General features: G+C 47.2%; 1 protein-coding gene across 1 annotated transcript in view; it reads right to left on the bottom strand.

The window, feature by feature from the left end:
- Positions 1 to 12,500, bottom strand: part of nr6a1b (nuclear receptor subfamily 6, group A, member 1b) — a gene marked incomplete at both ends in the record, with an annotated part of 140,405 nt that overhangs the window by 45,091 nt on the left and 82,814 nt on the right. Inside the window, one exon of the mRNA XM_080841899.1 lies at positions 167 to 190. Coding sequence (XP_080698025.1) covers positions 167 to 190 — 24 coding nt within the window. The remainder of the gene's footprint in view (positions 1 to 166; positions 191 to 12,500) is intronic.

The following is a 12,500-nucleotide window of genomic DNA, read 5'->3' as shown; positions in this document are numbered from 1 at the left end:
GGTGTGTGTGTGTGTGTGTGTGTAAAAGCCACGGATAACACCCTACAACATCTACATCATTCTTCACTTCACTCTACATCACTCACAGGCACACGCATACAAATCCACAACGCTGAATGATTAAATTCACTTCAGGAAGGGCCATGACAGTAAAACAGGTTCTTACCTAAATGATGCTCCTTTAACACATCTGCAAGAAAAAGAGAGAGAGAGAGAGAGACAGTGAGAAAAAATGAACTCATTGCTCACGTAATGAGGACACCTAAACCAAGAAGCACAGAATGATGGGATTAAACCGGGGGGCGGGGGCGGGGGGGGGGGATCAGAGGGATAGTGAGAGTTTGGTAGTGAGTCATCATCATCATCATCATCATCATCATCATCATCAAGACATAAAACCCAACCATCCGATCCCCCTTGCCTGCACCTGCCGTGGCTGAGAAACAACATCGTGCAGCAGAAGACATAGAGCTGATTACATATGACATCTAGCAACATCATCCGCTCACTACAGGCCTGTCAACACGGCTAACAACAACTATAATGGCAACAGGAACTAGCACGATATGAGCGTCCACACTGACCAACTATAATGGCAACAGGAACTAGCACGATATAAGCGTCCACACTGACCAACTATAATGGCAACAGGAACTAGCACGATATAAGCGTCCACACTGACCAACTATAATGGCAACAGGAACTAGCACGATATAAGCGTCCACACTGACCAACTATAATGGCTACATAAACTAGCACGATATGAGCGTCCACACTGACCAACTATAGGGAAAACCTCTCAGAAAAATAATTTATGTTTTTTAATGTAATGCCTTTAGAATGTGATGGATTCCGATTGGCTGGGAGTTTATTTTAATTGTTCACACAAACAGTCTGAAAGCTGTAAAGCCTAACGCTACCGTTCTTCATGTCGTAATGAATGACCACTTCCTCGGCAGGCATAAGGAAACAGTGCAGAGGTCCAAAGTGAGCAGGCTGTGTGTTCTTGCAGTCCCTATTGGAGCAGGCGAATGACACTTTCGCCAAGTGGAAAATCTGTTTGTCGCAGAGTGCGTATCTCAGTATATGTGTGGCAGTGATGTATGTAATTGTGTCTGGCGTTTATGGTACAGTGTGTTTGTGAATGTATGTAATTGTGTGTGTGTGTGTGTGTGTGTCTGGCGTTTATGGTACAGTGGTTTTGTGTGTGAATGTCTGATTTAATCGCATGTGCCTATGACTGCACACGCACAAATGTGCATTCATATCTAAGCATTGCTATTTGCCCATATGTGCTTGAAAGCGATGTATGTTAATGTGTCTGACGTTTATGGTACAGTGTGTTTGTGAGTGTATGTGTGTGTGTGGCGTTTATGGTACAGTGTGTTTGTGAGTGTATGTGTGTGTGTGGAGTTTATGGTACAGTGAGTTTGTGAGTGTATGTGTGTGTGTGTGGCGTTTATGGTACAGTGTGTTTGTTTATGTGTGTGTGTGTGTGTGTGTGTGGCATTTATGGTACAGTGTCTTTGTGTGTGTGTGTATGTCTGATTTAATTGCATGTGCCTATGACTGCATGCACACAAATGCATTTGTATCTAAGCATTGCTATTTGCCCATATGTGCTTGAATGCACATGTATATATGTATTTATATATGGTTGTTTGTGTGTGTGTGTGTGTGTGTGTGTGTGTGTGTGTGTGTGTGTGTGTGTGGCTCTGGGGACCAGGCCCTTACACCTGCTGCTCGACTACAGCAGAGGCCATCGACCCCCTCTTAATAAAAATAAAAACAAATGACAATTCAAAAACCATAGTAAATAACTTAGTCTTTCAGTTTGGTTTTTGAAGTCAGTTTAGTGTTAGTTTGTTTTGCGATGGCATAAGTAGTTTAATTTAGTTTTTTGGAGGAACTGACTAGTTTTAGTTTAGTTTTTCTTTAGTTTTAGGTTTTCGGGTATTATGAAGAAAGTCTTGATTTACAGAAGCTGAAAAAGGTAGGATGAAACGAATGCATGACTCTCAAGAAGTCAAACAGAACAGGACACAGTAGCATAGCACACATAGCACACAGCACCACATATCAAGGGGAATACGAAAACAAAGCTGCAATTCTATTTCATTTCAACTATAACTGAAAAGCTGACAGTGACATACAAAAGTTACTGGGAATAGTTAAGTGAGCAGAAGATGAACTGATCTCCAATAGGATAAACATGAAACATTCTTTTTAACATTTTCAGATAGATAAGTGTTTTATTTCCGTGTCGGAAATAATTATCTTATTTTTGTTTTGTACAATTTTAGAGTGAAAAAAAGGGAAAGGACCATGCAAACGCTTTGAGAGATTTGTGATCTCAGATAACTTCAAACAAGGTCTGATTAATAATTAGCTTGTTCACAATCATCATTAGGAAAGGCCAAAAGATGCGATTTTCAAAGCTTTATAAATACAATGGTTTGAATGCTGGCCCTCTCAAGTTTGATATACCATCTTGTGTGAATCATGGAATGTGATGTGTATGAATTCATCTGCTTGCTTCTGATTTTCTCTTCTCCTCCTCTCCTCTCTTCCTTTCTGCCCTCCCCCCTCTCTCTATTCATTTCTTCATATCTTTCTACCCAAGCAGATGGGTCCTCCCTTGACCTGAGGTTCTGCTTAAGGTTTCTTCTTGAGGTTTCAGTGCCGGCTCTTGGATCTGTTAAGTGTCTTGAGATTATTGCAATTGATATTGGTGCTATATAAATAAAATTGAATTCAATTGACTTAAGGAGCTGCCTAGCCCTCTGACAATTAAAACAATTGATGCCCACAAAGCAGGAGAGGGCTATAAGAAAATGGCAAAGCTTTTTCAGGTAGCCGTTTCCTCAGTTCGTAATGTGATTAAGAAAGGGCAGTTAACAAGAACAGGGGAGGTCAAGTTGAGGTCTGGAAGAGCAAGAAAACTTTCAGAGAGAACTGCTTGTTGGATTGCTAGGAGGGCAAATTAAAACCCCTATTTGACCCAAAGGCCTTCAAGAAGATTTACCAGGATCTGGGGCGGTGGTGCACTGTTCTAATCATCCCCACATCTAAATTCAGCGGCAGAAGTTTGAAAAGAAACATCTAAAGAAACAAGTCCTGTGGCCTGATGAGGTTAAAGTAGAACTTTCTGACTGCAGTAAGCAAAAGTGTGTTTGCAATGTCTGCAAAACACCTCAGCAAGATAATGATCCTAAACACACCCCAAAAAAATCCACAATGACCTCAAGAGGTGCAGGCTGAAGGTTTTGCCATGGCCCCTCACACTCCTCCGACCTAAACATCATCAAAAGGTAAAAGTATGATAGGAGAAAAAAGGGTGCAGAACAGCTCAGCACAGGGGTGGATCAATCATGCTCTGGGCCTGTGTTACAGCCAGTGGCACAGGGAGATGTTTGCTTCCAGAATTGGCTGGTATTTAATTTAATCCATTCTTCCCTTTACCAGTTAAATGTCACACTGTTGTTTGTAAATTGTAAAAAAAAAAAAAGATAAAGGTGAAAAGAGGATGGCTTCTACAAAATAACGATCCTAAAGACGCCTCACAATCCACAATGGACTACTTCAAGAGGTGCGAGCTGAAGATTTTGCCATGGCCCTCACAGTCCCCTGACTTTAACACCATCAATAATCTGTCAATACGCCTCAAACGAGCAGTGCATGCAAGATGGCCCATGAACCTCACAGAACTAGAGGCCTTATGCAAGGAAAAAAATGGGTGAAATTTTTCCCCAAACAAGAAATTAAAGACTCTTAGCTGGCTACAAAAAGCAATTATAACCTGTGATGCTTGCCAAAGTGGGTGTTACTGAGTACTGACCATGCAGGGTGCCCAAACTTTAGTTTCATGGCCTTTTCCTTTTAGTTATTTTTAAACTGTAAAAGATGGAAATAAAAAAAGTCTTGCTTGAATTATTAAAGAAATGTGTCTTATGTATAACCTTATGCCTTTAGTAAAGTAGGTCATTTTATTTGCTATTTCACAGTAACAGAAATTGAGCGGTTGCGCCCATGCCACTGTTTGCGCCCCTCAGCCTCCCAGAGCGTGGGCACAGGGCACAGAAGAGACAGCACATGGCAGCCTCAGAGACAGATGGCAGCAAGGTCTCTGTGCCACACGGCGGCAACCCCCCCCCCCACTCCATAACCCACCCCCACCCCCCCCAGACCTATCCTCTCCCCCATGCCCTCCCAATCTCTGTGGAGCCGTGTCATATGTGTGTGTGTGTGTGTGTGTGTGTGTGTCATGTGCTGCACAGATGTCCCCTGCTCCCACACACTCCCATGTCACATGTGACATCTCAAAAACAGGAACACAAACACAAACACAAACACAAAGCTGTGAATGCCTGGAAATATGTCAGCATATGTAAGCTCTTGCACAGCCAGCCCCGCTGGACGCTCAGCATAAGGGCCACAGTGCTGCTGCTCCGATGCGTTGAATGGCAGGAAACTATTTTAAAATGAATACTGCTGAATATATTAACACTCTTGAAATTCTGTAGCCTGTGTACGACCAGTATCTAAATGGTCAGAGACGCGTTCAAAACAGGAATCAATGAACACCAATGTTAAAGGATAAATAGGCGTTTATTCCATATCTACGCATAAAAAAAGTCCTCAATGTCAGGCTGCTATTCTCTCTTCTCCTCGGCATCCACTCACCTTTAATTTAAATTTTGCGGCGGAAACACGCGGGCACGTTTCGCCTTGAGGAAGGACACAGGTCCCTAAGCAGCGGGTCATTATTTATGTATTTATTAAAATTGAAATTTCAAGCCTGGTTTGTTTGAAGTGATAGAGGCTGCGTTGCAACGCCGTTCTGAGGACTAAAGAGGGCTGGGGCGCTTACGCCGATTTATTTATCCACGGCTGCTGCCGCAAGATCTCGCCACCGTCACCCATTCTCATTCACAATGCGCCGCGCCGAAAGGCAACGCAGGCATCACCGAGAGCAGACAAACCCAAACAGACCTATTCAAAACTTTGGGTCAAAACGAATCAAATCTACAGTCATCTTAAAGCCAAACAGCATGCATAGTGATGCACCAACAACTTCATACTCTCGGCCACACACACACACACACACACACACACACACACACACACACACACACACACACACACACACACACACACACACACACACACACACACACACACACACACACACACACACACACACACACACACACACACACACACACACAGTGATGCACCAACAACTTCATACTCTCGGCCTTGGGCATTCTGTTGCTGTCTTACTGTTTGCACAACTCCCCACATTCCCACTGATTGCCTGCATTTGTATGTAGCAGCAGAGATGCATAAAGTGTACTGTGATGGTAAAATGACGACCTGCAGAACTCAAATGGCGGAGTCAGACATGATTGTGAATGTGAATTGTGCCATAATGTGATTAAACACATCAGAGGGTTAGAAAAGGGGTTGTCCTTTTAGCATTCTACGTGGACAGACATTCCTTCATCCCCCCCCCCCCCATATGTATGGCTCTGGTTATGAATGGTAGGACAGGAGCAGAGAACGTTCTACATTTCAGATTAGAGGAGCACAACATCACTGGTCTCACACACACAACATCACCAGTCTCACACACACAACCTCTCTGGTCTCACACACACAACATCACCAGTCTCACACACACAACATCACTGGTCTCACAAACACAACATCACTGGTCTCACAAACACAACATCACCTGTCTCACACACACAACATCACCTGTCTCACACACACAACATCACCTGTCTCACACACACAGCACCTGTCTCACACACACAGCATCACTGGTCTCACAAACACAACATCACTGGTCTCACAAACACAACATCACTGGTCTCACACACACAACATCACCTGTCTCACACAAACAGCACCTGTCTCACACACACAGCATCACTGGTCTCACAAACACAACATCACTGGTCTCACAAACACAACATCACTGGTCTCACACACACAACATCACCTGTCTCACACACACAACATCACTGGTCTCACAAACACAACATCTCTGGTCTCACAAACACAACATCACTGGTCTCACAAACACAACATCACCTGTCTCACACACACAACATCACCAGTCTCACACACACAACATCACTGGTCTCACAAACACAACATCACTGGTCTCACAAACACAACATCACTGGTCTCACACACACAACATCACTGGTCTCACAAACACAACATCACTGGTCTCACACACACAACATCACTGGTCTCACAAACACAACATCACTGGTCTCACAAACACAACATCACTGGTCTCACACACACAACATCACTGGTCTCACAAACACAACATCACTGGTCTCACAAACACAACATCACTGGTCTCACACACACAACATCACTGGTCTCACAAACACAACATCACTGGTCTCACACACACAACATCACCTGTCTCACAAACACAACATCACTGGTCTCACAAACACAACATCACTGGTCTCACACACACAACATCACCTGTCTCACACACACAACATCACTGGTCTCACACACACAACACATATTGTAGACCTGTATAATATGTTTGTACAGCCATCCTGATCCACACACCATTTACCTCACATAACTTGAAATGTACTCAAATGTAATTAAAGTAATTCCATTCCTATAAGATGTAGAATAAATTCACACAGGGAGCTTTTCTCTCTATGCATGTAGGGGTGGGTGGGGGATTAGAAGAAGGTACGGGAAATGGGGAGCGAGAGAGAAAAGCGAAATTAAGATGTAGAGAGGGAGAGGGGGAGAGATGGAGATGGAGAGAGAGGGGGAGAGGGAGAAACAGAGAGAGAGGGGGGGCGAGAGAGAGGGGGGGCGAGAGGGAGGAAAGAGGGAGAGAGAGAGCGGGAGAAAGAGGGAGAGAGAGAGGGAGAAAGAGGGAGAGAAAGAGAGAGAGAGAGAAAGAGGGAGAGAGAGATAGAGAGAGAGAGAGAGATAGAGAGAGATAGAGAGAGAGAAGGCAATAGAGGGCTATGTGAGGTAGGGTCCTGGGGGCTTGGCATGGGTCAGTGTTCTGGCCGTGTTCCGGTGGGGCGAGGCCGCATTAGAACGCTCCAGCGCCCCGCACGCCGCCTGAGTCACCCAGGAGAGGAGAGGAGAGGAGAGGAGAGGCTGGACCCTCACAGCTGACCGCTGCTGCACATGGCCTCGACACGGGAAAACACACACACACACACACACACACACACGCACGCACCGAGCACGCACCGAGAACACACGCACACACACACACACACACACACACACATCTACCTAACCCAAACACTGCCATCCACACAAACGTCTCACAAACAGCATGGGCCTAGTTAGCACTTCCAGCATTAACTGATCAATAAAGTGGGCAAGCTATGAGCAAGATACAGAGACCATCTGAGATGTACTCTCCAGTATGAGCAAGATACAGAGACCATCTGAGATGTACTCTCCAGTATCAGCAAGATACAGAGACCATCTGAGATGTACTCTCCAGTATGAGCAAGATACAGAGACCAACTGAGATGTACTCTCCAGTAAGACAAGATACAGAGACCATCTGAGATGTCCTCTCCAGTATGAGCAAGATACAGAGACCATCTGAGATGTACTCTCCAGTAAGACAAGATACAGAGACCATCTGAGATGTACTCTCCAGTAAGACAAGATACAGAGACCATCTGAGATGTACTCTCCAGTAAGACAAGATACAGAGACCATCTGAGATGTACTCTCCAGTATGAGCAAGATACAGAGACCATCTGAGATGTATTCTCCAGTATGAGAAAGATACAGAGACCATCTGAGATGTATTCTCCAGTAAGACAAGATACAGAGACCATCTGAGATGTACTCTCCAGTAAGACAAGATACAGAGACCATCTGAGATGTACTCCCCAGTATGAGCAAGATACAGAGACCATCTGAGATGTACTCTCCAGTAAGACAAGATACAGAGACCATCTGAGATGTACTCTCCAGTAAGACAAGATACAGAGACCATCTGAGATGTACTCTCCAGTATGAGCAAGATACAGAGACCATCTGAGATGTATTCTCCAGTATGAGCAAGATACAGAGACCATCTGAGATGTACTCTCCAGTAAGACAAGATACAGAGACCATCTGAGATGTATTCTCCAGTATGAGAAAGATACAGAGACCATCTGAGATGTACTCTCCAGTATGAGAAAGATACAGAGACCATCTGAGATGTATTCTCCAGTATTTCATAAAAGCTCAAAGGCATATGTGCATTCCATGACACAGATGAAGCGCCTGAGTGATTTGAACAGATGGCCATAAGTACCCCATAATCACCCCATACACACAGATGTACAGAGACCGTACACACCAACACACACACACACACACACACACACACACACACACACAAGAGCACACACAAAGACACACACACTCTTTCACATGAAACATGAACATGATGTAAAGCACAGATGACTGAAGGAGAGGAGAGATGAAGAGAGGAGGGGAGGAGAGAGGAGGGGAGGAGAGGAGAAGAGAGATGAAGAGAGGAGGGGAGGAGAGGAGAGGAGAGGGCTTTGGCATGAGGAGAGGAGAGGAGAGGTGCATGGACACAAACATGCCAAAGCCCTCAGAGAATACACCTGACACAGAGCTCTCACACATAGAAACAAACACACACACACACACACACAGAAAGAGAATGGCCATTTGATACAAGGACTTTGATGCTTGCCTGTTTTATGGCATGCATGCAAGTTTTTGTGCGTGTGTATGTGTGTGTATGTGTGTGTGAGTGTGTGTGCTTGTGTTTGTGTGTATGTGTGTGTGTGTGTGTGTGTGTGTGCTGGTGTTGGAGTCAGAGAGGGGGAGAGAGAGGAGGGAGGGGGCGAGCAGGCAGGCGGGCGGGCAGGCAGGAGGGGGCATGGGGAATCACGGAGGCATGAAAAATAAGACTTGGCTGTGACGGTAAGCAGGGAGGGAGGAAAGCAAGGGATGAGGTTGGGGGAGGGGAGGAGGATGTGTGTGGTAGGGAGAGAGAGAGAGAGAGCGAGAAAGAGAGAGAGAACGAAAAAGAGTCATCAGCCCCTCATGGGCCGGGTCCCTCTTGATTTAATTCCCCGTAATCAAGTCCCAACCCCATGGGGACTAACCCTCAGTAGACACACACACACACACACACACACACACACCATGGGGACTAACCCTCAGTAGACTGGTCTGGGGCTAATCTACCCCTTTCAGTGGGCACTTCAGAGTCACACACACACACACACACACACACACCCGCGCACACACACACACACACAGAGACACGCGCACACACACACAGAGACACGCGCACACACACACACACACACACACACACAGAGACACGCGCACACACACGTGCCACCCAGAACACACAGCTTGCTCAGAATAACCCATCCTTAAAAGGCCAGGGATGAGGATATATCTCTGAAAAGAAGGGAAGACAGGATGATATAAAAGAAGAAAAGAAAAAATAGCAGAAGAAGAAGAAGAAGAGGAATTAGGCCACAGCTGTGTAGGTCTGTGGGCTAAAACATAGACTCAATATGTCACAGGATATTAAATCATGGCCGTGGCGTACCATTGGGCGCCCGCCCGGCCGCCCCCCTGCCCACCTCTGCTGTTTCATATTCACAACAATGGGCGCCCATGCCCGCCTGCCTGGGTCACCCTCCTCCACTAATGGGGTGAGAAGGAGGGAAGATGAGGTGGAAGTGTGGTCATTAGCCGAGCGATGGGGATCCACCATCCAGCGCAGACGAGAGGGAGAGGGAATGAGAGAGTGGCAGATGAGAGGAGGGGGGGGAGGGGGGGATTTTTTTTTTGTGTGTGTGGGAGTGTGTGTGTGTGTGTGTGTGTGTGTATTTTTTGGGGGGGAGCGAAGGCAGAGATGACTCCTGCCGTGAGTGCAATGAGCTGGTGGTGTCTCCACCGTCCTCCCTCCAGCATAAGGAGCAGAGAGAGATGAGGGAGGGGAGGGGGACGAGGAAAAGGGATGAGAGGAGGGATGGGAACGAGGGAAAAGGACGGAGGGATGAGAGGAGGAGGTGAAAGAGAGCTCTCATTCAGCCAGGGCAGGTACCACTAGCAGATTAAAAGGAAAGGGTTCAGGATTCCACTCAGCCAGAGTGGGCGTGTGTGTGTGTGTGCATGTGTGTGTGTGTGTGTGTGTGTAGGAGTATGTGTGTGTGTGTAGGAGTATGTGTGTGTGTTGGAGTTTGTTTGTTTGTGTGTGTGGGAGTGTGTGTGTGTGTGTGTGTGTGTGTGTGTGTGTAGGAATGTGTGTGTGTGTGTCGCAGAGTGGGCATGCATCGCTGAATACCGGCACACCACCATGTCCTGTTCCCTCCGCCTTTCTGCAAGCTCCCTAATATCTCCTCCCTTCTCTCCCTCCTCTATTTCTGTCCACCCTTCCTCTCCTCTCTCCATCCGGGTTGGTGTTTCCTCTTGACAGGATCCAGGGGAACACAATACATCACACACACACACACACACACACACACACACACACAATACATCACTTCTCTGGACGGAGGGAAAAGAGAGGGAAATCCGACTGTCGTCCCGATGACTCACCATGACTGAGCTTAAGTTGACTGGCTACACTGGTGAAGTCTTCACAGACTTCCTGTTTATAATACACTCAAGGCAAGAGACAAATAAAAGGAATGAGAGATGGAGAGTATAGAGGGGGGGGGGGGCAAATGAAGGGTGCTAATGGTGGGATGGATAGAGACATAAGACGCCTGAAGAAGGAGAAGAAGAAGAAGGCGGGTGACTTAATAGCTGACTAAATGAGTTTTGAGAACTTGGAGGAAAGGAAGCAAAATGGTTATGATGGAAGAATAACAAGCCATTTTCTCTCTATCACTCTGTCTCATGCTCAACCCCCCCACCCCTGAAACCCCCCCGTATTCATACCCAACCCAACCCCACCCCACCCCAAATGTCTGTGGGCTAAAAATATTCTCTTCCTGTTCAGCAGGGCTGGCTTCCCCACACAATCTGAATAATTCAGGCGGGTTTGGGGTGGAAGAATGCAGTAAAATGCGTCCTGTTCTGTTCGCCGCCATTCAGAGCGTCAGCAGCTCACTGCACACAGTCCCAGGAGCCACTCACAGAACCAGAGAGGTGGTGGGGGGGGGGGGAGACACAGAGAGTTAAAAGAGAGAGAAAGAGAGAGAGAGAGAGGGAGAGAGAGAGAGAGAGAGAGGTAGGGAGATAGCAAAATAGTAGGGGACACAGAGAGAGAGCAAGAGGGAGAGAGAGCAAGAGGGAGAGAGGTAGGGAGATAGAGAGAGAAGAGAGAGAGGGGGAGAGAGAGAGAGAGAAGAGAGACAGGGAGAGAGAGAGAGAGAGAGAAGAGAGAGAGACAGAGAGACATAGAGCAAGAGAGTAGGGGACACAGAGAGAGAGAGAGAGAGAGAGAGAGAGAGAGAGAGAGAGAGAGAGAGAGAGAGAGAGAGAGAGAGAGAGAGAGAGAGAGAGAGAGAGAGAGAGAGAGCGCGAGTGGCCGTCCAGTGCGAGCGGCAGGAAGCACCGGCACTCAATCTATCAGACGGAGTCTCCAACACTGCAGCTCTGTTTATGCCCCCGCCCCCCCCCCACCCCCCCTCCCCCCCCTGACCTGGCAGGGCTGAGCAGTTGTGCTGAGGCAGGGGGAAGTCTTCAGGGAAGTGAGGCTGGATGTGTGGGCCTGCAACACGCTCTCTAGGCCTTCTGCTTGTCCTCAATGACATGGAAGGGCCTTGGAGGTGTAGGAGAGAGAGAGAGAGAGAGAGAGGGGGAGGGAGGGAGGGAGAGAAGAGAAAGAGATTTGGGAGGGAGAGAGGGGGAGCAGTGTGTGTGTGTGTGTGTACAGTACCTCACAGGACAAGGCAAGTCCCAACATCTCCCTTTCCGTCGGAGGAGACAACACCAGGGTTGTTTTTGTTTAGTCTACCAGAGTCATAGATCATTTTGAAACACGCACACAGACACAGACACAGACACAGACACAGACACACACACACACACACACACACACACGCAGACACACACACATACGCAGACACGCAGTCACACCAGACAAATAGCACACTGTGTTCTGGCGTCAGAGAACACCTGACAAAAAGGTAGGACCACACACGAGCAGCGCTCTCTCTCCTCCCCCCCCGTCTGCGCCCGCCTGGCGTGGGCTGTGGGCTGGGTAACAGAGGCTGGCGTCGTGCCCGCCTGGCGTGGGCTGTGGGCTGGGTAACAGAGGCTGGCGTCGTGCCCGCTCCTCCAACCACAGGCCCTCAGATCCCTCCAGAAGTGACAAAGAAGCCCAGTCTTGAAAAGGGTTCAAAGAGGTGTTCCACATGGCTCCGCAGATCAAAGAGCGTATGTGTGTGTGTGTGTGTGTGTGTGTGTGTGTGTGTGTGTGTGGGGGGTGTATGTGTGTTCGCTCCATTTCCCCTTTCCCCACCTGAGCTATA

Source organism: Sprattus sprattus (assembly GCF_963457725.1).
Source record: "Sprattus sprattus genome assembly, chromosome: 7".
NCBI classification, from domain to species: Eukaryota; Metazoa; Chordata; class Actinopteri; order Clupeiformes; family Clupeidae; genus Sprattus; species Sprattus sprattus.
This window is presented reverse-complemented; position numbering and strand designations above follow the sequence as displayed.